Raw genomic sequence first — 27,351 nt, forward strand, 5'->3', positions numbered from 1 at the left:
ACCTTGCTCCTCAGGAGGTAATGTAGAAGATGGCTACTCTTGTTAACTGTTTGTGAAACAATAGCAGTATTTAAGATGTGCTCATATTCAGAGGAGAATAGCCATCTCAGTAAAACTTTGTTTCTGCTTTTATGCATGAGGTACTGATCTACAGGGCCAAGCTGTTCTCTGGAGCAAAGCTGTATTGTCTTAGCTTCACTGCCAGAATATCAAAGCAATCCAGATTTTGTGGTCAGGATTCTACTTTGTTTAACTCACCTGTCCCTATTGCAAGATCAAATTTAGAACAGGTAGTAGAAAATACAATCTCTCAATGTTCTGCCAAATATCTCTTTGCAATATTGTTTTGATGAAAATAGTGACTTTTTAATGAAAAAAAAAAGCAACTTGGATATTTCTAGCATGGATGATGTTATGAAGAGTACAGAAATCTTGTCTTATACTCGCTTTTGATCAGATTTAAGACTGATTTAAGAGACAGATTTAAGAATGTGTTCCCAATCACCCTTCCTTTACTTGCTGCAGCTGGGTCGATGAGCACTTCACCCACTAATGCAATAGCTGGGCAGCCAGCTCTGTTCTTATTGTGCAATCCGAGTGGATGCAGGCCTGTTCTGGTCAGACTCCAAGTTGACCAAAACCCAAGTGATAGCTGGCATAGGAGCAGGTATAAACTCGTATACCTGTGGAGTGGTTTGTTGATGTGGGTTTGGCAGTATGCTAACCTAGGCAGTTGGCTTTAGGTTTGCTTTGAACAAGCCCACATCTGCCCAGAAGCTACCATCAGCCACAGGAGTAGTACAGATACTATCTCAGGGCTGTCTGAGAGAATAGCAAATGGTTACTGTGGTTAATTCGCCTCAGCTGTTCTCAGAATATAATGTAATAAATAGCTGGCACTTAACAAAGAACATTATTCTCTATAGGTTCTTCTGTCACTCATCACCAGGCTAGCTGGGCACCTTCCAGCAGTGCATTAAGCAGTGTGACTGCCATCTGGGCTATATGATCTGTTCTCTTAGCAGCTCCTTGGTAGCATGCTCTGTATTACTTTGTGAAAAAGCATCTGCTTTTCAAAAAGAGGTGTGTCCTCTTGCCTTTCAGCTGTTAGGCATAATTAGGAATGAGGAGGCCTTGTGAATCGCCTGGAGACATTTGGTCACCCCTAGGCTGTGTGCAGCTTGCTCCATGAGCTCTGGCGAGGGCTGCGGGCTTCCCTTCTAGTTTACTGCCTCCACCAAAGCCCAGCAGAAATGTATGTGATTTCCACATGTAATCTGCCCAGCACACAGCACTCCCCTTCCTCTTGAAAAGGTTGGGGTGATAGCAAATGATTAGGGATTGGGTTGATCTAATTTTTGAAGAAACTGGAGAGCCAGGGATGGAACAGGTGTTCTCCTTCTCTTCCTTTTTACACTTTCAGTCACATTCTTTAGCTGGAACAACACAGACTTTGCTGCTGGTGTGAGAAGTTGCTTATACTGCACAAGGCTATCCAGTTTTTGAATATGAAAGTCTCACCTCACCTTTGCGAATATTGTGATATTCCCCTTCATAAGGGCTTTCACAGTTTTTATAATTGCAGTTACAGTCAGTATGTAGTTGAAAGGCACTGAACTTTGGGGTAAAGCTTCCACTAGGACAGAGAGCTGTTGCCATTGTTGTGCTCTGCTGCTGGAAATGAGCCTCTAATTCAAATGGCTGTGACCTGGATATCAAAGAAGGAAAATTAGAGGCCTGTTGCCAAGAAACTGAGTGTCCTTGGCATGTAGCAAAACAGCAACAGAGTTTTAATTATCTCATTAAAGTGTGTAGTCCTGTTATTTTATATTGTCCATAAAGCCGGTTGCATGTGTTGTTCTTTTTCCTCCTCCCTGCTGTGCAGACACAGCTCCTGGCCCAAGCAGGGAGCTGTGATGGGTGTGCATGCCACAGTGAAGGTGTTGGCTAAAGCAACCCAGCAGTGAGCACTGGCTTTACTCACATGTTGTTAGTTCTGTGCAGGCCTTCCTCCTTAGTCTTTGCTAGTTATAAGTAATTACAAATGTTCTGTGGGATCTGTAGGACATCGCTGCTTGGAAATTTTTGTTTTTTTCAGGGTGCTATGTTTTATGTTGTATATTTTAATTCTGATCTCAGATGGTTTTCACTGACTTTGAAACCTATCTTGGCAAAGTTTAGTGGCACTCTCTGTTTTTCTTGCTTCTCTTCTGGTTTGGTTCTTCTTTGATAAGCTTTGAGAAATATCTGCTATAGAACAGATTTCAGTCTTGGTTACATCAGTCTGAATTAAAGCACCAATACTGAGGTCTACAACTATACTGGAGGAAGTGAAAGCAGACATGGGCTGGCCTGGCCACAGCAGCATCTCTGTGAGTACTCTGCTTTCTCTAAGGAGAGGGAAGTACATGGGACAGAGTGTGGTGAGGGTAGTGACTGGGGAATGACAGAGCTCTGGCCTCAGACACCATCCAAGTGAGAAAGATGCCCAGGGAAACTGTTAAATATGTGCACTGGGAAATAAGTAGGTGCCAAGTGAGTCACATGAAGGAATCTAAGATCATGCAGATAGGGGTGAGCAAAAGCTCATTTTGTTTTAGACACATAAACTAAGATTGAGGGGAATCTCTTTTTCCCACTGTGCTCCTCGCTCACAGCGTACTGGGGGTACATCTGTACCCCACTCCTTTGTGCAAAGGAGCTTTGCTGGACCAGGTCACATGGGTTTTATTTGGAGATATTTTTAACATTCTTGCCTTTTGGCCTTTGAAATTCTCCTTAGCAGCACAGTCCTGGTTTTCTTTCCTCTAAGTGCTTTTCTGCTGAGGACATTATCAGCTACTGTGCAGTCAGTGTAGGCTTTAGCTCTCAAGCTTTGCACTTTTGACCCTTCCCTGCCAGTGCTTTCTTCCAGTGTAAGCTATGTAAATGTACGTAAGCTATGTAAATGCACAGCAGCATGCAGCTCATTGAGGGCTCATATGCTCCCAGCCTGATGGCCCAGCCCTGTCCTGCCTCCCTGACATAGCAGCCCCTGTGCTTAGCAACCCAGCATCAGCCGGGAGCACTCCCTTCCTTCCATGCTGGCTCCCCATGGACCACAGCGAGGATTTGATGATTTTTCTGATGATTTGCAAAGCCCTGTATAGGTTTGGGTCACCAGCCAACAAGCCTGCAATAACAACTGGTACTGCAACAGAACCGTGAGGCTGGCTGATGGTGGGGATGCCAGCGCCACAGGAGATGCTGGCTGGACTAATTCCTACAAGTAATAATGAGTGCAAAACTATACAAAGCATGAAATGTAAACTGGTTTTAGCATTTGCTTTTCCTCAGCAATTTCAAAATATTCACTCATAAGCAGTTTCTGGAATAATTAAGAAGCTGCTGCTCCTCTGAGCAGGAGAAGAGTGCAGGTCCTGGGTCATGAGTACTCTCACATCCTCTGTGCCTGGAACTCAGTTATTTCATGGAAGAGGGATGTAGCCAATACTTCTCCCTGTTCCTGTATTACAAGAGATAACTTGTTCTGTTTAAAAGCAAACAAACTAACTAAAAACTGTTCTTGTGGCATTACTTGGGGGGTTTTGCCTCTTCTGTCTCACCTCAGGTGACCCCTTAGATCTCCTTGGAACGAGTATGGCCCAGCAAAGCCCCCAGTAAGATAATGGTTCAGAGATGAAGATCTTAGGAAACTGAACTCCAGCATGTGTTTAAGCATTTTAAGCCATCTAATTTTTCTTCCTAAATAAACAGGCCATAGGTCCTTCTCTTTGTTATTCCTGCATTAAGCCAGTAACTTTCGAGGAAGTGGGCTATGTCCCTGCAACTGGCAGAATGGCAATGAAGCCATTCTGTGAGAGGAGAGCCAGGCCATTTCTTAAACACCTTAGTTTTAACGTACTGAAGAAGAATTAAAGCAAGGCCCTCGTGGTGAGCACCCTGGTAGCTTCTGTGCTGCTAGCAGGCCACATTTGCAGTCCCCAGGGGGCTGGGCCTCAGGCCTGATGCTAGAGCACAGGTCTGTTGCCTCAGATCCAAGGTACACGGTGCATGTTTTCTGGGGGACAAACATGGAGAGGTCTCACATATAATGGTAATATTTATGGTTCCATTCACATTGTCAGACAAGCATGCAGAAGCTGAGAGCTGACTGCCCAGTTCCTTAGTGGAGCAGACAACTCACAGTGCTTCTCTGTAAATGTGCAGGGAGTGAGGCTGCTGCTCCAGGGCCACCACATACATCTGAGGCAGGGCTGAGATCAGAATCACAGAAGTTAGAAGGGACCTCAAGAGATCATCGAGTCCAACTCCTTTGCTAAAGCAGGTACCCTGCAATAAGTTGCACAGGTAGGTATCCAGATGAGTCTTGAATGTCTCCATAGTAGGAGACTCCACAACCTCTCTGGGCAACCTCATGCTCCGTCATCCTTACCATAAAGAAGTTATTCCATATGTTAGTACAGAATTTCCTGTGTTCAAGTTTTATGCCATTACTCCTTGTCCAGTCACTGCATACCACCAAGAAAAGCCTGGCCTTATCCATTTGCCTCTCACCTCTCTTTAGATATTTATAAACATTTATCAGATCCAGAAATTCTGATTCCTGGTCTTGCATCCCAGGCTCAGTGCACTGCATTATGTTGTTTTTCCTGATTACACTTAAACAGATAGATCTTGACATACCAGAAGCATAGTAGCCTCTCACTAAATTGAGCAGGGCTTTAGCTGTTCAATTCCTGTGATTTGTGTCTGCCTTGTACTTGCTCCCAGTAATCTCAGTAACTGTTGTGTATTTATTGTGGAACTCACTGCCTGCAGCATGCTAGACTTCGTGTAGAGCAGAAATAAGCCTACTTAATATACATTTTCTTCTTGTCAGATTGAGATCTGCAAATATCAAATAGCAAAGAAAATTTGCTTCATTCCTCTTAAAAAAAAATCTCCATCCTCACCAACTGTACCTTGTTTCTCCAGTTGTTTCCTTGTTTGATTTAGAGTTAAAAAAAAAATGGGAAAAGTCCCATGGATTACAGTTCAAGTACAATTGCTTTCAATGAAATTATCAGGTAACATCTTTTCGTAATCAGATTCTGATATCTGAATGTGTAAAAAAAAATATGCAAAGGTATGTGTGAAGGCTAGAATAAATTCTGGCAAGAAAATAATTCAGAGAGTTTTGTGCTAGAAAACTGGTTTTTCAGCATCTGCAGTAGTCATAGTCTAAGGTCATTGCCACTGCTACAACCCAGTAAACCTCAGAAATAACTGAGCATGGTTAGGTGTAGACTGGAGCCTTTTTTATGTTTCTGAACTTCAGGAATCTCATTTGCAGCTATCAGAGGCCCTTGCATGCTCTTGTGGAGTGTCCTTGAAGTTCAGCAGTCCAGTTCAGAACACGTCAAGTTATTTAACAGCATTCCCCGCCCCACTTTGTTCCTTGATGAAGTAGCACAATGTCATTTGTCAGAGAGCCAGAACTGGAGACATGCTGAATATGTGAATACCAAGGAAGTGGTTTCCTTAGCAATAACAGGCATGTGAAAATCAAAACTTCCTTTCCTCCTCATGTGACCTTTTTCAAAGCAATTCATGTTGAAGACAATAGAAGTGAATTCCAGGCACCCACAGTGTTCCTGCATTGCCAGTGATCTGCTGAACAGCAAAGTTATCTTACCTTTTTATTAAGGTATCATTATATTTTTCTTTAGCTGAGCTCCACTAGGCATTTTGTGTGCTCATGTGTACGATGTTGACTTTCCTGAAATAAAAATTGCCTAAAGTCATAGAAACAAATACATAGAAAGTTGCTTAGCAGTTTTCTTGCCAATGTGGATTGAAACTTATGTGTGACACCTGAAGTCCTTTCTATATTGAGAAGAAATGATGGCCTGAAAACTCTTACCAGTTGGTTTTAACAGCTGGACCTTCCTAGATGCAGCACCAGTTACAGAAGATAGTTCACCTGGTTTATATATGGTAAAAATCAGTATTCCTTCTGAAAGTCTGTAAAAAGAAAGTAGAGAGGGAGGCTATTTATGAAGGCAAACCAACAAGAGATGGCATTCACCTCACCCATCCTGCACGCTGCCGTGGTATCAATCCTCTGTGCTATTCCAGAATTGATGGGAAGTTTAATGAAGAGAGTCCTCCAGCAGCTGAGAGCACGGCCCTGGCAACTGGCAGAGGGGTATGCTCCAGTTCCTGCAGATCTCCATCTTGCTTTAGCCACATCTCATGGGCTTTTGTTGTTTGGGATTTTTTTCCCTCAATTTCAGGATTTAGTCTTAGACTCCAGATGACGTGATTTTTTTCAGGAATTGAAGCGTGGATAGCTGAGTTAGGAGCTGGTCCCGCTAAGCAGGAGAAGAAATCTGAGACTTCAGCCGAAGGTGTCTGAAGCTGGGATAGAGACATAGCACAGATTTGGAGCCTGAATGTCTGAAAGAAATTAGGCTATCTGTCTGCTCTTACAGGGTCTGGTACATCTCTACTGTGTGCTGGCTGCACCGAGGCACAGCTCGCTGCCCAGCCAAGCATCTGTGTCCTGCAGTGTGTGCTTACCTGCACTGAGTTGTCACTGAATTGCCAGGCCTGCCTTGGCAAGCTGTCACAGTGAACATGGTCATGCCTAGTGCCAGGTGCTGCACAAACACTGAATGATGCTCCCGTGGCTGCTGAAAGTGTGCTGTCAAGGAGGCACCTGAGAAAGGTGCTCTGTCTCAAAAAAGAGGTGGAATAAAGGTTTAGGAACAGCCTGGAAAATGCCCTCCAGCAGAGGAGGGACAGCAGTGGGCTGCCCACGAGTTCCCCACCAAAAACAGTATGGCAAAGGATAAGGAGAGTGGGTCAAAGCCACGTGCTCTACCCTGGCACCAATACCCAGGCTCCAAACAACAAACCATGCCAATTTTGTGTTGCCAGTGGCTGAGCTGGATTTGTTCCATGGGTAGACATCCCTGTGTTGCTTTCTTTTAATTCCGTTTTGCTTTGGACATGTTAAGGCAGGCTTTATTTCTTTTTTGTGTGTCATTTAGCTTGATAAATATCTTCAAAAAGTGACAAATGTTTTCTAAGTAAATATTCTTTATATGTATGTTCCTTTTGGGGAAAATCTGTCCAAATACCTTCTGATCTCTTCTTTCAAAGGAGAGATAACACATTCAGGATATGCAAGCACCTCCTGTGTAGTCCAGTTATTTTTCCCCCTTTCTTCTTACATGTTTCTGTTTTAAAATTATTCCCATAGGCCATAATAAGTCAAGCTATAAAGAAAATATATTTGATGCCTTTTGAAAAATAACAAGCTGTATCCTTTACAGGAAATTTGGATTGAGGCATGCTAGACAAACTTTTGTCATGTTCTTTTTAATCTCACTTAAGAGAGACACATTTCAGCCATTGGAGCACTTGTTGAAACAATTTAATGAAACAGATTTCAGATTCCGTAGCTGCTAGAAACTGTTCAGCATAGAGTCATTTTGTCAGCACTGCCTTTCAACATGCTGTTCTGCTGTTGTGATATCCACCCAGGAGTCCAGTGCTGGTCCCAGGCAGTGAGGAGCATGATGACCCGATGCATGTGTCACCACAAGTTCCTTCCACCTCAGCCCATTCACAGCGTTGCAGAATAAACACAGTTATTAAATTATTCAGCTGATGGAAAAAGAAATACAGTTCACATCCAAATCTGTGTATTACAAAGTTCCTAGGCTTCATTTTTTGAGGAGTACCTTTTAACACAACTCTGGTATCTAGGAGGTTGGAGTCCAAGCTCAGGCAGCACTGCATGCCACAAGAGTCACCCAGCTGTTACACTGCATCCAGCTTAGCACACTTGTGAAACATGCCCAGAAATGATTGCGAAAGTCATGATAATCAGGTGTGTTTTTCTGGATTGGAAGAGTTACTCTGGCTGAAATACCAGCAAAAGGGCTTCTTCAGCAACCACATACGAGGACAGGACACAGAGACAGGAGTAGAAAGTAGGGATGAGGATGGGATGTGGGGAAGAGCTGGGATAAGCGCTGAGCAGCACTGGTTGCAACCCTCCTCTCAGCACAGGCACACAACCTCACCTCTTTGCGGGTCCTTTAGTGCCTGAGAGCCACCAGACACACCTAGCAAGCTGACATGAGTGAAAAGTACCAGACCTTTTCTTTCTAATGATTAACTTGAAAGCATGCAATTGCCTGTAGAGCTTATCTTCTCTCCTGGACGGCTTAAAGGCGCACAGAAATTCAGCACCTCTGCCATTGCTGCTACTGAGACCTGAAGAACTGGTTCATTACCAGTTCTGCAGGTATACGTGTGGATATGGATCTTGCATCTTTGGTTTCGCTCACTCTTGGTGCTGGTCTCTCCACAAGGCAGATTTGTTCCTGTCCCTGGCTCATTCCATCCCATAGACAGTCTTTGGGAAGAACACCCGCCCCTGCAATACCATCTTGCATCAGCAGATCTCACAGAACTTTACAGAAAGAAAGGAAATGGAAGAAGTGAGGCGGATGTGGGGCAGCAGGCAGGGTGGGTGGGCAGTGCTGTGGCAAAATAGGTCACACTGCAGACGAACGTGTGGGAGAGACACTGTGTGAAATAGCGTGGCGGACCCTTGAGCGATACCCAAACTTTCTAAACCCTGTGTGGCTGCCATTGCAGCTGCGACCCACAGCACAGTGTCCTGGTTTCATCAGTATTCCGTATCATGACAGACACTTTTCTTGTGCTGGTCCACATATGGAGAATGAGCTGCTGCTGTAAGCAAGCACGCTGCTTCAAGTGGCTGCAGTTTCTCGGGAGAACCCAAAGGCTTCACCTCTTATGTGCCAATATCATACAAGCATCACCACGAGTACTTGGGGCTTTTCTGCTCTAGTTTTTGAAGAAAATTATTTATGAAAGCTACATTGAAAGAAAACCATACCATCAAGCACCACTTACTATGAAATGTGAGAATTACAGTTATGGCCTCTAATTCAACTCTTTTTTGTCATCACACGATACAATCTTTAATTACATTCTACCAGCTAAACTGTAAGAAAAATGTTAATGCCAGCTTTTACTGGTAATTTACTGCAGGAAATAACATGCTGAACACAAATGACATATTCAGTGATTTAATATTACCAAAGCAATAATGCAATAAAATATTGTGGTGTTTCTTGTTCACTCCTCATACTGTGTTTACTGTAAGAACGTTTTAATGAACAGCATGGAAGGAGCTTGAAAGCATATTCTGGCAAAAAAAAAAGAAGATGCTTAGTCCACGAGAAAAGCAGTCTCAGGCAAAGGCAAGGGCAAAGGCTGCAGACTGCTTTTGCTTTCTTGTCCTGGACATTCAGCTAGAGAAGTTTTATGAAACTCATTTGATAAGTAAGTGAGAACTGAGCAGCTTGCATTGCAGTGCAGAATTATTAGTTTGTGCTGTTTGATGTTGAGTGGCACCTCCCCAACATACAGAGGGCACTGATCCCTCAGAGCTTGTGCACAGCGCATATGCTAAAATTACACATGTGAGAGAAGTGCATAGCAGGGAAAGGGCAACGCTCTGAGTATATCCGCTTGCTGCTGCCTCTGTCCCTGACACCATCTGAGTCTCAACTCAGCAAAGCTAAGCATGTTTACAGCAGTCTAAAATTGAGTAAATCCCAGTTCTTGTGATGTAGTGTTTCAGATTCTCTCTGCTTTTTTGCTTCTGCTTTTTTTTACTGTTTTCTTACAAATACAGTTTGTTTTGAATTGAAATACATAAGATCTTGTATCAGGAGAACATTTCTATGTCTTCAGAGACATTTATTCTAGTTATAATCTAATTATTTGCATTGAGTGCTACATTCTCTTGCTCTTTACTAAAACCAAGTGGAAGTAACTGAACTGTCCTGTTGCCTTCGGCAAGACAACTTAAGAAGTCACACCCAAGCTGCTGCTGCTATTTTAAACCCATGGTAACACCATTAGTGGCACAAGGACCACAATCTCAGGTATAGGAGCAGCCCAGCAAGGCTCTTTGTTCTTCAAACAACAACTCAAAGTCACGCTGCCCTTATTTTTGGCCTTCAGTACTCAAGGTTTCCCTCATGCCTGGCTTTCCTTTGACTTCATGGCTAAGGTTTCAGCTAATGATGCTATCAGACAATAGCAGAACACAATTCAAAACAACTGCTGGAAAATCTTTACCATGTTCCAGAGCTGCCAAGCTGGGACAAAAGCAGAGCTGCAATACTTACTGTGCAGTGAGCAGAGCCGCTGAGGCTCCCAGGCCTAGAGCTGTACATGCGTTTGCTCACTGTACACTTAGGTTTTTGTTCTTCCAAAAAAGGATTGCAAAGAGTTTATAACACAACCAGAAAACATACAGAGCTTCTGTATCTTTTGAGAATTCACTATAAGCTTTTTTTTTTTTCTTTTTTTCCCCCCCCAGCTTTTTCAACCACAGCATTTCTCAGGAATTGAAGGCGATCCTTTAGTATACAGCACACCAGCTATGTTAGAACACTTTTTTTTCTTCATGGTCTTAGTAAACTCAGCTCATGCCAACTTTCAGACAGTTAAGTCACCAAACCTGTATCCAGACTGAGCACTGAATGCTTGCTGCAATGGCCCCTCTCTATCTTAGTTAGAAAGCTGTCCATCAGCCTTGCAAGCCTGGATTTTTTCTTGAGGAAAAAAATGGGGGAAGAAAAGGAGTGAAAAGATGTCTCAGAAGATCTAGGTACTCTCTATGTAAACAGTAAAATTTGAGTTGGGAAGGGAAACAGAAAATTACCATATTACAATTGAATTTTTATTTGGAGAAGAGGATGGTGGAACACCACCTTGATGTATCCATCAAGATTCAAGTTGATGCCCCATGGGGATGCCCGTAATATTCCCAGTTACCTCCTTCTTTCTCTGTAATTATGAGTATTATGGTTTAACTCCATACAACTGCTGATATAACCTATCGGCATCATTCTTATTAAGGTTTATTCTTAGAAAAAGAACAAGTATTTTCTTAAATTTCTTTCCTCAAATGGGAAGAAATGAATATTATCATTCCTGGATGCACCCATCCGGAGTACTGTACCCAGGTCTGGACCCCCCAGTACAAGAAAGACAGAGAGCTGTTGGAGAGGGTCCAGAGGAGGGCCATGAAGATGATCAGGCGACTGGAGCACCTCCCCTGTGAGGACAGGCTGAGGGAGCTGGACTTGTTCAGCCTGGAGAAAAGAAGGCTGTGGGGTGACCTCATTGCAGCCTTTTGTACCTAAAGGGAGCCTACAGACAGGAGGAGAGTCAACTCTTTGAAAGGGTAGATAACTGCAGGACAACTGGGGATGTTATAGGCATCCCAATGAGGCATCAAACTGAATCTTTGTGAATACACGAAGAGAAATATTTTTTTAGTTGAGAGCTGGAGTTAAAAACTCACTTTTGATTAAATTGCTAAGTAGCATTTTCTGAGTGATTTTAATTTTACTTTGAGCAACAGTAACAAAAATGCAAGACAACACTCTTCTTACTCCGATCTCTTTTGAAGGCTATACAGTGCATAGTATACTGCTCCCTAACTGTAACTCACCATGAGCATGACAGAAGTACAGAACTGGACATCTGCTGCTGCCCTATTTATCAGTGAGGACACTTGAGAAAACTGATGTTTTTGAAGGAACCCATTCAGCACTACAGGCAATAGTGGAAGAAAAATATCTAACCCCTCTTGCCCAAAACATACATATTCGCATTACATCTCCTGCAGATGAGAAGCCATCTCTTACATGGAGAAGAAAATGAAGTTTGGAATGGCATGTTATTTTTCTGAATTACTGTTTCCATCAGAAATGAAACTGCAGAACTGCCCAATCATAGTGTTATTCACTTCACGGATTCATTATGGCTCTACCCTGCACCAACCCACACCAGCTCCTCTCAGGATAGACATTATGAGATTGAGAGACTCATAGTGGTTGTTCTGAAAGCTGGACTGTGTGGTATATTACGTTGTATTGCCAAAACGCATTGCTTGGTGGAGCGCTTACCTGTGTATCACTTAGCATACACATTCCCTTCTGGAATAAGAAAGGCACTGTAACAATTCCTCCCAAAAGTCCAGGCTGTATAACCATGCTGCTCAGAAGCAGAACATTGGGCAAAATATTTTTTCATCGAAAGGGATTGGTTTGAGATGGGAACAGCCAGAGACAAGGCAGAGAAGAGCAGTCACACCTGCAAGGGAAGGATGGGAAACACTGGCCTGAGAGAAACTTGAGGAACCCTGATGGTAGAAAACAGGCCGGGAAGAAGCTGGGAATAATGAATGAGTATCGAAGAAGTTGTATTCTTCTACAAGGAAAGAGGACTCTGTCAGTGACATTCCCTGAACTTGGCTTTCTGATGGAAATAGCCCTTAAGATCATGAGTACTCACTGAAAAGAGATTTGAGCCACATTTCATGAACTTGGATCAAAAGAGGCAATAAGGTATCACTGGATTTGCCCTTAATGTTCCAGTGTGTATTTCCTTCACTTAAAAAACAACAATAACAACCACAATAAAAGACTGCTTTTTCTTTTTCCCAGTCTCCCACACAGCAGCTATGCCACAAATTAGATGCCATGTAGGGTCAGTTACTCTGATTTCCAAATGTCTTGTTTAATCTCCTCCTTCCCTTCTGTTCAGCTTCCCTTACAGTACAATAAACCCCAGACTTCATCCACCAGTCTGTATGTATGCATTAGGTCCAGAACCTTGTCTGTATTTCTGATGACCTCTAGGGAGAATATATCAACAGTTTTTCATCTCAGTACAGCAGTGAAAGTGAGTAAAACACAGTTGTTATGTCTCTGAGCAATGGGTTGGATGAGGAGATTATCTTCATAATTAAAAAAAAGCCCAGCCCCCACAAGGGTCTGAATGGCTCCTCTATTAATCACTACAAGGACACCATTTACTTACCACATTTGTGAGAAACATGCCATAACAAAGTAGACACTTCTTTTTTTTTTTCTAACTCAGAGGGCATTTCATTCGCAGACTGTAATGGCTTTCCCTCATAGATACTACAATAATAAGGTGAGATTGAAAACATTCAGTAAATATAACCCAGCACAAATTACATATGTGACTGAACCTCATACATTTACCAACCTATGTGGAGTGTGAAACAGTGCTCACCAGTTCCTAAGGGACCCAGCTGGGTGTCACCATCTGTGGCCGAGCAGCAGTGCCATCCCTGCTCTGAGTCTACAGAAACCTCCTCCCTGTGCAAGAGGGATACAAAACATTGTTCTTACAGTGGGAATAGTTTGTGAGCAGGAACTACCAGCAGTCAGTCATACTGCTGCTGCACATCACCTGTGGGTCTGCTGTGATGGATGGACGTCTTTCATCCAGGTGTTGGGAAGCTGGACCTGACTGTTGCAGGAGGGATTTAAGGAGTACACAACTAAGTAGAAACAGTTTTTGCTCTGCCACTGCCAGTCACTGAGGATTTATAGCAAATTTATGAGAAAGGTGTAATTAAACATGTGGAAGTTAGTGGGAAGTGGGATAAAACGCAACAAGAAACTGGCTGAAGGACAACGTCACACAGGGAAGTTCCCTCACAGATAGAAACTCTATTAAATGTGGAGGTTGGTGGCCCTGCCTGTGGCACGGGGCTTGGAGATTCATGATCCTTGACGTCCCTTCCATCCTGAGCCATTCTATGATTCTGTGAGCAGAATCTTAGTATCCCTCACACTCCTAAGCTGTGGCAAAGACCCATCAAAGGCAGCTTTTATCAGTGGCAGAGACAACGATTACACACAAATCTTCTCAGTTTGTCAGGCTGCTCCGGTCCGTACCAACTTCTCTCTCCCCCATCCCAGCACAGCTGTCACCCTGTTTTTCTCCTGATTCCAGTTCTGCTCACCTGTTTCCCATCCTGTCTCATGGGAAGCAACTTATGGGAAGCAGCACAGCGTGTGAGAGCCCAGCGAGGGAGGCACGGGTCGCTCACGGGTGCCAGTAAGCTATGCAGGAGCTGAACTCCCCCGTGCCATCCACGAGCCCACGCTGACCGAGAGCTGCACCGCTGCCCCCAGGCAACCGCGGGCCGGAGGGAAGACGTCCCCGCCCGCCCCATTGGCTCTCCTCGCGGGACTTCTCGCCGTTTCCCGGCGCTCCATTGGCCGGGTCGCCCCTTTCCCCCGAGCCGATTGGCGGAGCGGGACGGAATCCCCTCCGGCGCGGGGAGGCGGTGCTCGGTCTCCGGGCGGGGGCGGGCACCTGCGGCCGGGGCGGCCGGGGCGCGGTGGGGGTTCGGCGGCGGGGGGAACAAAGAACATGGCGGGTGAAGGAGGAGCTGGGCCGGCCCCGCCGGGAAGCACGCGCCGGGGGAAGACAACGCGCGGCCCGGCTGCGCCTCGCCTCCTCCGCCCCTTCCCCGCCTCCGTGGCGGAGCCCGGGGGAGGCCGGCGGGGCGGGGCTGGGCGGGGCTGGGTGGGGCGGCCGGGAGCGGGGAGCTGCGTGCCGCAAGTTTTGCCCGGAATGCCAAAGTTGGGCTCAGCTCAGGTGAGCAGCGAGAGGCTGGGCGGCGAGTGGGGGGCTGCGGGTGGGGGCGGCGAGGGGTGGGACAACTTTTTTTGTGTGTGTGTGTGTTATTATTATTGTTTCTTCTTCCCGAAACTTGAAATTTTGCACAGCGAGTGCGGCTGTCATGCGGGCTGCAGCCTTGGGGACGCGGTGCCGCTCAGCAGGGCTGGGAGCCCGGGCTCGTGCTGGAACGCAAACTTTTCTTTATTATCGTGCCTGAGAGCCCCGATCGGCCGGGCCTGCGTGGGGATGCGCCGTCACCGCTGCGCGCCTCGGGGCCGGCTCGTAGCGCGGAGCTCTTGCTGCCGAACCGTGATTAACGCGCTCGGAATTAATTCTGCCGGAGGTTGGAAATCCCGCCTCCCCCGCCGGGATGTACATCCGGGCAGCGCCGCGCGGATCAAAGCCCCTCCGCGTTCTTCTGTCGGAAGGCGCTCGGTCAGGGCGCTCCCGCTGCCGGCCCGCGGTCCGGGCTGTGCCGGGCAGGGCCGAGCGGAGCGGGAGGGCGGCTGAGCCGCGCGGGCAGCCGCGTCGGGGCGGGTCGTTGTCATCTCTGCCCGCGTCGGGAGCGAAGCGGTGCCGGTTCTGTCTGGCACCGCTGACCGCACCGAAGAAGAGTATCTCTTTAAAACGTGTTGACATTTAATTGACCTTTGGAAGTTCGTTCTGTTAATCATACTCAAAGCGCCGGCGCTGTGGTTGACTGATCCGGTGTTCCCGCGCTCGGCCGTGCTCGGCATGTAAATTCTGCGGCATAATTGCTACTTATTGAGCAAGAAGTTCTTTTCTTCTCCTGAAAATGAGCGAGTTTTGCCGTGCCTCTGGCTGAGTGCGACTTGTGGAGCTCTGAATCAAATGCTTTCCTGTCGTTAGTTCTTGTGCAGGGTGGGACCTGGGGTTAGAGAGAAATTCCATTACCGAAGCTGTGTTTTTCTCCTTCCTGAGGCCTCAAAGAGGGTAAGGTAACCTTGAAGGTTACTTCTGTGTCCGCTGCAAATCAAAACACAGTGGTTCCCTCTTCTTTTTTCTTTTGTGTGTGTGTGTTTCTCCAAAGCCCTTCTTCTCTCCTGCTGTTTGGATGCAGAAGCCCAGGTCAGAAGAAGTCACAGAAGCAAAACAAAAAACTCCAGACGTGAACGGTGTAAGCTGTGTGCTGCCTGTGTCACGGCTGGCAGCCCTAACTTCGTTCTGAGCTGCATTTGTGCATTCTGATAATTGAAGTGTTATGGCTGAGAGGTCTGAGTAGAAGTCAGTTTGCTCTGTTTGCTTTCTGAAGGGTTTCCCAGCGAGGCTGGTGCCACTGGTGGTGCTCTGCATGGCTGGAGACCTCTTGTGCCGTATGTTGTATTTATGAGTCTGTTTTTCGTGGAAGGTGGGGGAAGCACTAGAACTTAATGTAATGTAATATCTGCGCTTCCTAACAGATTGCTAGCTCTTTGCTGTTACGCTTAAAACTAATTAAAGGCTTTTGCCCCATGCCTGGAGCTACTCAAAGCTAGGCTGGATGGGGCCCTGGGTAGCCTGGTCTGTTGGAGGGCAGCCCTGTCCACAGCAGGGGTTGGAACTAGATGGGCTTTAAGGTCCCTTCCAACCTAAGCTATTCTGTGATCTTATCGTTATAAAGCCTGACAGCTCTGAAGGTGCTCCTGCAGCAGTTCCCTCAACTGTTCTTCGTACTGCTGTACCTGGGACTCCCTGCACAGCTCGGGAGTAGAGGTGATGCGTGCACTGCCCGGCAGCTCTCCTGGTGCTCTGTGCGCTGGGGGGTTGTGAGACTGTTCCAGGTGCTGCTCCTAGCAGCAACTTATGCTGTATTGAGAGAGCTGCTCTAGTGGTAGAGTGCTGTTTACTTAAGTACAATAGACACAAGTGTTATATGTGATTAGTTATACTGAATCTTTAGAAAGCAGAGTGCAAGTGAGTACTTCAAACACATTCCTCTGTTGCGGCTGATGGGAGAAGGCAGTGAGGAACCCCGGGCAGTGTGAGAAGTCATACACGCGGTTGCCTGGCTGGCAGCTGGCCCAGTGCCTGTAAGTCATGGCAGGCACCTGCACCTTCTGTGGGAGAAGCTGAAAGGCAGCGACCAGGGACAGCTGTGGGCAGAGGGGCTGAAGTGGATGGCAGGAGACCTGGGAGGTCTGACCTGCAGGTTGGCCTCTCTAGAAGCTCAGCCCTTTGCTCTAGCTGGATGAAGGTGTACAGCTGTTCCCATTTGCAGCTGTAAGCTCTGTCCTGCAGTTATGTGCCTGAGTAGTCACTTTTCATTGCTCCCCCCATCCCAAGGCCAGGCCAGAAACCTGCATCTGAGGATCCTTCTGCAGTTTGGGGCAGTTTCAGACTCAGTGTCCTCTGGAGGCAGGAATCCCAGGCTGAACCTTGCCTACTGACACTGCAGGGCCAAGTGTGGGGTCCTCACAGCAGAGATATCTTCAGCTGTGGAGTGAGGCCTGAGATAGAGCTGAGGAGATGTGAATCTGGATGCTTCCTGTCCTGGTGCTTGTGCTGGTATAGCCAGCCCCTTCCCAAACTCATGGTTTGTATTGTCAGGATTAAGGTTAGATCTGGAAGTCGTGCCTCATAACACATTTTAATTTCAGCAGATGGGAATGACAGTAAGGATCTGAAAACTGAACAGAGTTTTGGAAACACATTGGTGATTAGGGCAGTTCTGTAGGTGCACATGCTCTGGGCAGCAGGCTGTTTGCTCTGAGAGCTGTAGGCACTACAGGGTTACACGGCAGCCAAGCAGGCATGCTTGGAGTTCTATTCCTATCTAAAACTCTATCAGGCACCTAAACCCCTGAGGGTTAAGAGAGAGAGTCTTATGAAGGCAAGGTTGATGTTCTTTTTATCTGCATTCCTAGATTACTCTGAGAAGGATAATGTGAAGTCATTCACTGAAGATTATGGCATTGCATGAAAGGAATGTAACATTGGGCCATAAATTAACAGAAACCGGGAAAGCTCATTCTCAGCTCCTGCTCATTTGTGCAGTGGTTTGCATGTGACCCCTTTACACCAAGCACTTGTAGTGCAGAAATGTGCCTTTTGTAAGTGGCAGGGCAGGTTCTGTTGTTACATTTTCTGAAGGTTGTGAGCAAAGAAAAGCGTTCTCTTTTAATTTCAGGTGTGTGAAAAAAAAGGTTTTGCATTATTCTCTAAGGCCGTTTTGGCCTGTATTGCTTCATGTTGAGTAAAGCAGAGCAGTTGTGTGGCCTTGATCAGTGTTAGCCCGACAGATGCCTTTCCCTTGTAACACTGCATGCGATGGAGTGCTGTTGTCGATGAGTATAGTTGCATTTTAACATACCTTCTGGTGAAGGTGAGCCCAAGCCATCCTAGTATGACATGCCTGGCATAATCCTAAGGGGATTAGTTATTAAATCATTTGAGGGGGGGGAAAAAAAAAGAAGTCTGTTCTTTCCTCAGTGTTTCTCTCCAGTGACCCACACGCTAAATTAAAGCTTTTGTAGGAAGTTGATGATAAACTTTCTCAGCATCTATGCGGCAGCCCTTTTCTTGGAGCTGTCAAGATACATTCTAATAGCTCTAATTTTTAGCTGACTACAAAGCTATATTTATTCACCAGGGACTTTCTGTGCTAATAAACATGAGAAAAATTTTGGTTAAAGACCTTTTTGTAGCTGGCCTCCTGTCCCCTTTTCTATAACTTCTGGGCAATTATTTCTAGTGATCAAAAGCAAGATGTGTTTAAACCCCTTGTTTGCATCTGTAGGAGGCTGTGCAGGGATAACATTTAGAATAGCAATCAGTGATGTTCACTGCTGTTGTTTTTTTTTTTTTCCCCCTTGAGGGGGATTCTCCCTTGGACTGAAACTGACGGGGAGCTTTTCTCAGCACATTCATCTCTTCCTCCCTGTCCCACAGCTCTGTTGTGGCTGCAGCAAATGGGCTGGCTCTGCTTCTCCTCCGCCATGCAACTTTTAGTGTGTGTGCTCTTGGTCATGGCACTGTTGTTTTCTGTGCAGTGTATTCCTCTGCAGGTTGGTCACGGGGGCTTAGCAGGGATATCTGTGTTGGTAAACCCCATTCACTGCCTTAAGTGGTCAGTTAATGCACTCTCATCTCTTCCAAATGCTGAACTGTGCCTTTTTAGCTTGGTGGACCATTTTGTCAGCATGCATCAGTCTACTTGGTTTCTGGAGAGCTGGGAGGAAAGAACTTTTCATGCTGAGGTTAAGAGGAATCTAAAAGTATAACACTAACAGTTTCAGGTTCGTGACCCTGACAGCGTGATGTCAACATTTCACCAATAAAGTGGAGTACTTAACGACCGTGGGAACAGCAAGCATTTTGCTACCTCGAAGGTGATGCTCGGCCTCGTGCTGTAAGCCTGGTCATGGCCAGGGAGAGGGGAGGCTGCTGGAAATAAGCGAAGGGCTGGATTTCGGTAGCTGTATTGCACCTGGTCTATTGTGTGCAAAGGTTAATGCATATGCTGCATGTAAACTGCAGTTTTGTTCCTTACATGTTATTTTTTTTATATTTTATCTGCATAGTGCTATGAATAAGCAAGCTTTTTCTAAAGCACTATAGCATATGGTGTTGTTAACAGGGTTGCTTTCTGCATATTCTTAGTGAAGCATTGCTTAACATAGTATCCAGAAGTCATCTTGTGTCCAGTATAAATTTCTGGCAGTGTTCAGGTACCTTCAGGACAAACTGCACAACTGAAAGTGTAAGCTGAAGTGTGGCAGATTCTTCTGCAGAGCGTGGAGCTTTGCAGTTCTCTCTGTAGTAAATGGAGTAAAAACGGCTCTGTGATCAGGGATTGTATTCATGTTGGTGTACTGGAGATGAATGGTAAACGTTAAGTTTATGTTAATTGTTTTGGGAGTCCTTACTGCATCTGAGCTCTGTTGGAGAGTGGTGATGATAGGAACAGAGAAGTGCCCTTCCCTGTTTCTGCGAGGGAAGCTTCCCTGCTCTTCCGTCCTGTCCAAGTTAGTGCTTTGACCCTGGCTAAAGGCAAGCAGAGCCAGTTCCTGCCCCAGGAACCAGAAATATGAGGGTAAACATGCTGTGTGTGAGATATGGGTCACTCAGCCACCACAAAATAAGAGCTAAGTTCCTGCATTTCTTCAAAACTACGTTTTGTAAATGAGGGATGTGAGAAACATGGACTGGGAGACTGTTTCCAAATCACAGGATGAAAGCGTCCTAGATGTTCTTGTGGGATGCTAGTGTGAATTTTGTTTGAAAATTGTTGTGGTTGGCTCAATCACAGAATTGCAGGGTTTGGAAGGAACCTCAAGAGAGTGAGTCCAACCACCAACCACCCTGCTAAAGCAGGTACCCTGCAGTGGGTCACACAGATAGGTGTCCAGATGCATCTTGAATATCTCCACGGATAGAAGGAGACTCCACAACCTCTCTGGGCAACCTGTTCCATGGCACAGTCACTTTACTGTAAAGAAGTTATTCCACATATTAGTACAGAACTTACTGTGTTCAAGTTTTAGGACTTTACTCCTTGTCCTGTTGCTACACACCACTGAGCAGAGCCTGCCCTCATCTGTTTGCCTTCCACCTCCCTGTAGGTATTTATGAACATTTATCAGGTTTCTCCTCAGTCGTCTTTTCCCCAGACTGAACAGGCCCAGGTTACTCAGCCTTTCCTCATATGGGAGATGCTCCAGACCCTTTATCATCTTTGTGGTCCTCTGCTGGACTTGTTCTAGGAGATCTTTTTTTTTTTTTTTAACTGGGGAGCCCAGAACTGGACACAGTAGTTTAAATGTGGCTTACCAGGGTAGAGTAGAGGGGTAGGATCACCTCCCTTGATCTGCTGTCTACGCTCTTTTTAATTCACTCCAAGATCCCATTGGCCTTCTTGGACACCAAGGCATGCTGCAGACTCATGGCCAACCTGTTGGCAACCAGGACCCCCAAGTCCTTCTCTGCAGAGGTTTTCTTCAGCAGGCTATCCCCTAACCTGTACTGATACATGTGGTTATTCTTCCTCAGGTGTAAGACTCTGCACTTGCCCTTATTAAACCTCAATCGGGTTCCTGATGAAGAGCCCCAAAGATGAATTTCTCTCATGTGGCCCCCCTCTTCCTGCAGAGTGTCCCCTGTGCAGGAGGCTTGATGTTTCACCAGGAGAGTGTTGTCTTCAGCACAATATCCCCTGTGTGGCCATCTTGCTTTTTCTTCTAGTATAGACAGTGAGGTCCGCTGTGTTGTGTTACAGCTAACTTCTTAAATCCCAGTAAATGGTTCTTGCTGAACTTGGGAAATGTTGCATTTGGGACTATTGGGAAATGCTCTTCCCACATACTCATGGGAAATGTATTATTTTCATGCTCTTCTCATCTGAATCTCTTTCTCTCTTTTGTTGTTATTCTCCTAATAATCTGATTCTGTCCTGTGAGTTCATCCATCCATCTGTAGAGGGGTTCTGTATGTCCCTTTTCCTCCAGAAATGAATGTGTGAATTAATTCCTTCTCTGCATTGAAGACTTAACTAAAAGGAATCTGGGTGTTTTGGTGATGCTCAGTTGCAGATTTATTGTGGTTTGAGTTATACAATCTGTTTATTTCTTTAAATAATAAACAGGAAAGTTTATTATGCCCTTATGTGGTGAGAAAACTAACTTCTTCAGTATAGTTTCTGCATACTTATACAACCTAGGCAGTTAATCTTTATCCCCTCTAATGGGGAGAGAGCTGTGATCAAAGGTAATATGTCACTTTGAGCACATTTTAGGTTTTAAATGAATGTACTGAAAAAGGACACTGTTTTAATAATTGTTGTTAAAAGCTATCTAACTTCTTGCAGACAGTCTTAATAATGAGAATTCTGTCATCTGAATTTCTGGAATTACAATAGCTTCTGTTTATATGTGTGATGCAGGTTCCTGGAAACTTGAGGAGCAATCTTCTGTGCCTGAGGAATGCAGTTCTCACCGGATGTGTGTATCCTACATTAAAGGGAACAGAAACAGGATCAGCTGGTGTCCAGCAAGTAAGTTCTTGTTCTTTCTCCAGACTTGTTGCTGCTGAGGTACTTGTTGTTCCAAGATGTGTAATACACAGTCATGATCCTTCACCTAGATGAGCTGGATTAAAAGCTGATGTTGATGAGGTCCAAGAAGATGCACTGCATGTTGTTGATACTCTTCTACCAAACTCTAGTTTTGACATCTCTTTTCCAAATGTTTGAATGTCCTGCGTCTCATTTTGGCTGCTTGTCTGCAACTGCTGCTTTCGCATTGCTGAGTGCAGGGGGAGCTTCTTTTGGCATTTCACAGTGAGTTCAAATGCAGTTGGAAGAAGTAGATTCATTAGCAACAGTTGGAGATACTCATGCTGTATCTAACAGCTGTGAACTTGAGTTCATATAAGTAATGTGTGTTAGTCCTGTCCTGTCAGAGACAGGAAGAGAAGGAATGTGTTTTTTTTTTCCATATTTAATGAATATCTGAAGGTTTTTGACAGGCAGATTTGGAAAATGTTTATTATGAAGCAAACTAAGAAAACGATTGTTTGTGAGTAAAGTTATTTTGAAGTTTTATCTGGCTTTCTTTGAATTTGCATTTTTGTCTGTTGGCATTTCGGTGGTTATTCAAATAGAAATAAAAACTAATTTACCTGTCTGAATCCGCAGATCACCTCATCTGCATGGAAGGTGATGGATAAAAGGCACTATTTTAAAATTTGAATACAAACAGCACTTCAGAATCCTTGTTTCAGTTGGAATTCTTTTTGTTGTTGTTGTTTGGGTTTTCTTTTGTCATTTTTCATCAATGATTCATTTCATCTTGCTTGGGAGTTTCAGGAGAGTTAGGGAAAAACAGCTGGATTTTTTATTTTTGCTAAAGAATGCTTAGAGTTCCACTGGTATGCACCTTTCTGCTTCTATGACATAAAGTGAAAAGATGTTGGAAAGTGTCTCCACCTATCACTGTGTTCCTTCCCTTTCCTTTTTTTTTTTTTTTTATTCTTTAAAATCCTCTGTTTGTTGAAAGCTTCATCAAAATCAGTGGTTATTGAATCCTGCTAATTGGTGTTTGAGTCTTGGACACTTTCAATTTGAACACTTGTTAAGGCTATGTGACTATTCCTTCAAATGCAAGAAAAGTACAAATTAAATAGTGCCATAGAGATAGCTGATAGCATTCTCTTGCCTAACAGTCCATACTGTGTGATAAAATGCCTCTCGGTTTTAGATTGACCTTGGTTTGACTTTCATACAGATATAATCTGTTTGATGTCTTTTAAAAGCTGAAAGGAAGCCATACATGGAGTGACATTGCACGTTGTTGCTGACATAATGTCCTTCATTTAATTCATTCGAAGTAGTAGGATTTGGTAGTATCTCTACTCCCTTCCCCTTTTAAGTTGTAGATATTAGATCAGTACATTTACAAATGAGAGGCTAATCTCTGTTTTATGACCAGCTGTAATTAAACTCAAATATTTTCATTCTGCAATTGCTGATTTGAATACAGGAACTTTTTTTGTTTGCTTTTACAGTCCGTGTAGATTGTCTTGCAAGGTGACTTCATATATTTCTTAACTGGCTTGTGTCAAACAAGATAGAACTTGCCAGAGTAGGAACTATTTTTTTTGTTCTTTATTCAGAAATGTCATGATAGGAAATACACTTTCTTTCCCTTGTGCCCTTTGGGAGGTCTCTCACTGAGTACCTCCTCACATTGGTAACTTTGTGGAGCTGAGCACCTCACTGAGAATTTCATAGCTTTCCTTGGTAGCTCTGCAAGACAGAGGGAGAGTTGATCTCGTGCCTCTGGAGTGGTATATGGATGCCAAGTGCTAAGAATTCCTGGAATGTAGAGTTGTGCAGCACTGATAAAGTTTGCTTTGTTTCCTTAGTGACTTGATCCATTGAGAAAATGTGGTTCCCTAGGAAGCTTTAATAGCTCCACATTGGTATTGAATAAAGGGGAAGGCCTCAGCGTAATTCTGCTTGTTTTCACCTGCTGCCTAAAAGATTAATTTTATTAACCTAGGAATAGAAAATACAACCCTGAGTTTTGAAAGGGATTTATAGACATCCTTCACACTTATCAGTTTGAGTAAATACACCACAGGCTTCTGTGTCGCAAACAACTGTGGTCTTTTCTTAACCTGCTAGGTTTACAGCACAGCAATTTCATTTGGGGGCAAGAAAGTTTCAAAGAGAAACACCTTCTAATTAGAGTGATATAATCGCCCTGCTTGCGTGCTGTGGTTTCATATGACTTCAGAAAAATAGTTGAGTGATTAATCTTTAATTTTACCCATCATTAACTTAATAAGGAAACTGGAGACAGGATGAAAAACAAACAGCAGAACTGTACAACTGAAGTGTTATTGTGCCAAATCCTTTTGGCTTTTTCGTTTGGTAAGAGATGCCATTCTGTGAACTATGTGAATTGTGGCAGCAACTGCTTACCTCAGATGATTTGTAGAATTTTTCAAACGTGTTTGAACTTTATTGAAGCCTTGCAAAGCTTCCTCCCTCTTCCTCACAGTCCCCTCTGGGTTGCTTTTTTTTTTCTCTTCTACGATGTTATTTGGAAGCAAATGTTGCATAAATTAACTTCTAATATCTCATAATTCCCTCGCATCCACTTTTCCTCAGGGAAGAAAGCCATCTCAAGCACTGTAGTGAAATGTTCCTAAAGTGGGTTTGGTGCTATTTTAGCACTGTCTGCTATCTTTAGTCATTTCACTGATTAGTTAACTTACTCAGTAGTGCAGTTATGCAGTTTCTGCAAGAAGTGTGATAGGGTTGCTCTAATGTCTCAGAGAACAAAACAAGTGCGACAGTGAAAACAAGTTGCTTTATTTCATACGTCTCTTTTAATTCTTACCAGGAGTAAAATAGCCAACATAATTCTCTAAATGCAATGCTTGAGCAGTAAGTACGCCTGGCTGCTTGAAAATATTTCTCTGGAAGTTAGGCTTCTTTTATCTCATTAGTAAATACTCATAAAACTGCCCCATGCACCTCTGCATGTAATAACACAGCAACAGAAGTTGTAGCAATCTAAACTAACCTGCTCGGAGGCCTCTGCATGTTCATAATGTAAAGTAAACAGCTGAGGAATGTGTATTGCTGTTGACAGTGAGCGACTGTAAACATCCTCGACTGGAAGCTGTGAAGCAGCAGATGGGGCTTTCAGTCGGATGTTTGCAGCTGCCAACTGCCACAGACGTCAAGAAATGTTTGACACCTAAAGCATAGTTGTCTGTTTAAAACTTCTATTCTATTTGGTTTATTACAGACATATGAGTTTAGGCCAAACCTTTCTACATATTACATGTGATGCCTGTGTCTAGAAATCATCCAGTTTCTCACAGGAGCTGTGAAAACCTTTTTTTAAAATAAAATAAAAAAAAAACTGAATACAAAGTTAAACAAGAAATAAATTAGGCTATATCTTTAACTACAAACTTTCAATTGTGTTTCTAGAAGCAAGTTGCCATGCAGTTTGCTTGGCTGTACATGTTGTTTGGCTTGGTTTCTAGGCTTTGCTGATGTTATGAGATTACAAGATTAGTACACACATGCAGCATTTCTGTAATAGTTCATTTAGAATTTGAAATCTGAAGCCTTGTAGGAAACAATCACTTACAGGGCTTTTAGAAGCTGGAAATACACCAATTACAGTGACACTGGAAAAAAAAAAAAGACAAAAAGTATTTTTTCCTGGAAGAGGCCAATCCTGAAAAATGATGGAGAGGACAGGCAAGCTTTATTTGATTGGGTTTGTGTCTGACATGTATCACAGTGTCTCAGTCATTTGTGGCCCAGAAGTTCCCTCCCCTTCTCCCTTTTCCATTTATTCACCTTCCCTCTTACCCCTTGCAAAAATGTAGGAAATACTGAAGGCTGGTTCAGTTGTTTCTAGAGGTCAGCTGAGATGATTTGAAGACTCCAGTCCTGCCAACTAGTTTTGTGTGTGGGTGGACACCAATAGTTAAATTTGACCCCAGAATTCTAGGTGGAGAGAACAGCTTGTGGGATTGGGATGGTACTCGCCTGCCTTTGGTCTAACAATGACTGCTGTCATATCAGAAAAAGAGCAGCAAGGCTATAGCACATAGCTGTGTCAAGCTGACACTGAAAGCACTTGTGTGTTCACTTTTGAAAGAAGATAGGCATCTTGTTGGTATGCGTTTTAAATATCTATACCTTTGGTAGAGAGAGCCTTGTTGCCAACTTGTTATTTACTATTCTCAGTGTCCTTCTTTTTCAAATATGTCTATGTACAAAAATACAGGGGTTTATACTTTAACGCATCCCTTACATTTCATACAAGATGCAGATAACCTAAGACTATCTGAACATGCTGATTTTTGTTCTTTAAATGAGCTATTGTCCCCTCAAGACTCTCATAAAACATTATTGACATGTCTATTTAAAGCTGTATGTAAAGGGTGAAGAAAACATACTCTGTTTGAGGAAACGTAGTTAGCTTTGTGTACCACTTTTCGTGGAGGTTTGTGGACTTGCCATAAGTTTAGGTTCTATTACATTTCAGTAGTGCTTGATGGCTCCTGCTAGGATTAGTACTGAACATCTTGTATGCTTTGCCATCTTGACAAGGAATTACAGTCTAATTCAAGACCAGCTATAAAAGTGGAAACTAGATAACGCAGACATAGGACAAATGGGAAAAGTGGAAAACCAGGGGGATAAAGGGAGCAGCTTATGTCATGGCTATACAGAGTGGCTGTCTGTGTGTAGGTGGTGCTGAGCTGTTTTCTGATTGGAAATAGAGGAAAACCAAAGTGGCAGCTTCTTAGTCAGTTATACTAACTATATATATCCTGAAAGAAGACACCTTTGGTACCCAAAGGGAGCCTATAAACAGGAGGGGAGCCAGCTCTTTGAAGGGGTAGATAATAGTAGGGGAAATGGTTGTAAGTTGAAGGAGGGAAGATTTAGCTTGGATGTCAGGGGAAAGTTGTTTACTGTGAGAGTGGTGAGGTGCTGGAACAGGCTGCTCAGAGGTTGTGGATGCCCCGTCCCTGGAGGTGTTCAAGGCCTGACTGGATGGGGCCCTGGGCAGCCTGGTCTAGCATTAAATGTGGAAGTTGGTGGCCCTGCCAATGGTGGGGGAATTGGAGCTTGATGTTCCTTGAGGTCCCTTCTAACCCAAGCCATTCTATGATTAGTAGGGTGGTACATGGGAGTGAAGTTAGGACAGACACAGATGAAGGGGTGTTTTTTGGTTGACTGTTTTTTTTTTTTGTAAGTGCAGATGGAGCAGGTTGAATGGGTAGAGGTTTCTAGAAGTCTTTTCTCACAAAACTAAGAAAAACTTGCAGTTAACTCAGAGGAAGAAGAGTGTCATAAATCCACATTTGACTTACAGGTATTGCTATCTGTATGGGAACTGCTGAGTCACAGCCTGAACCACTGATTGATCACCCAGGGAAAGGACCTGGTCAGCCCTGGCAGCACAGGTGAAGGCAATTCAGCTGTGTGACAGGAAGGGGTGGAGCCTGGCTGCACCTCTCTTAGGCGTCATTTAGGAGCTGACTGCCACTGGGAAAGGTTCTCTAGTTGGAGATCCATCCTTGGTGAAGCTTTCCCCTGCAAACTAGAATCTTCTGATACAGGTAAGCAGTCTTCTTCCCTTCCTTTATAGTACCTTTCTATTGTGCCTGTCCTGTCATCACACTTCTGTTGTAATGCATTTTCCATTGGGTTATTCTGTCCAATTGCTACACTGTCTTAACACCATACTGAGATCAGGGGCTGAGATAGATATCAGAAATGGGATTACATCTGTTGTAAAAGTAGTGGGATCTTCT

The 27,351-nt window shown here is 44.2% G+C and overlaps 1 protein-coding gene and 1 long non-coding RNA gene across 2 annotated transcripts in view; one reads left to right on the forward strand and one right to left on the reverse strand.

Moving 5' to 3' along the window:
- Window positions 1–11,527: 11,527 nt before the first annotated feature.
- LOC149919142 (uncharacterized) lies at window positions 11,528–14,096 on the reverse strand. The gene is made up of 3 exons (XR_016464468.1): window positions 13,892–14,096; window positions 13,153–13,238; window positions 11,528–12,204 (listed from the first exon to the last, which is right to left on the reverse strand). It is a non-coding gene; the product is annotated as an uncharacterized LOC149919142 (long non-coding RNA).
- A 120-nt stretch (window positions 14,097–14,216) lies between these two features.
- Window positions 14,217–27,351, forward strand: part of LOC149919143 (uncharacterized) — a 35,850-nt gene continuing 22,715 nt past the window's right edge. Inside the window, exons 1-2 of the mRNA XM_090136184.1 lie at window positions 14,217–14,532; window positions 21,434–21,544. Of these exons, the coding sequence (XP_089992310.1) occupies window positions 14,305–14,532; window positions 21,434–21,544 (339 nt within the window). The 5' untranslated portion in view covers window positions 14,217–14,304. The remainder of the gene's footprint in view (window positions 14,533–21,433; window positions 21,545–27,351) is intronic.

Source organism: Phasianus colchicus, chromosome 2 (assembly GCF_987193195.1).
Source record: "Phasianus colchicus chromosome 2, bPhaCol1.hap1.1, whole genome shotgun sequence".
NCBI classification, from domain to species: domain Eukaryota; kingdom Metazoa; phylum Chordata; class Aves; order Galliformes; family Phasianidae; genus Phasianus; species Phasianus colchicus.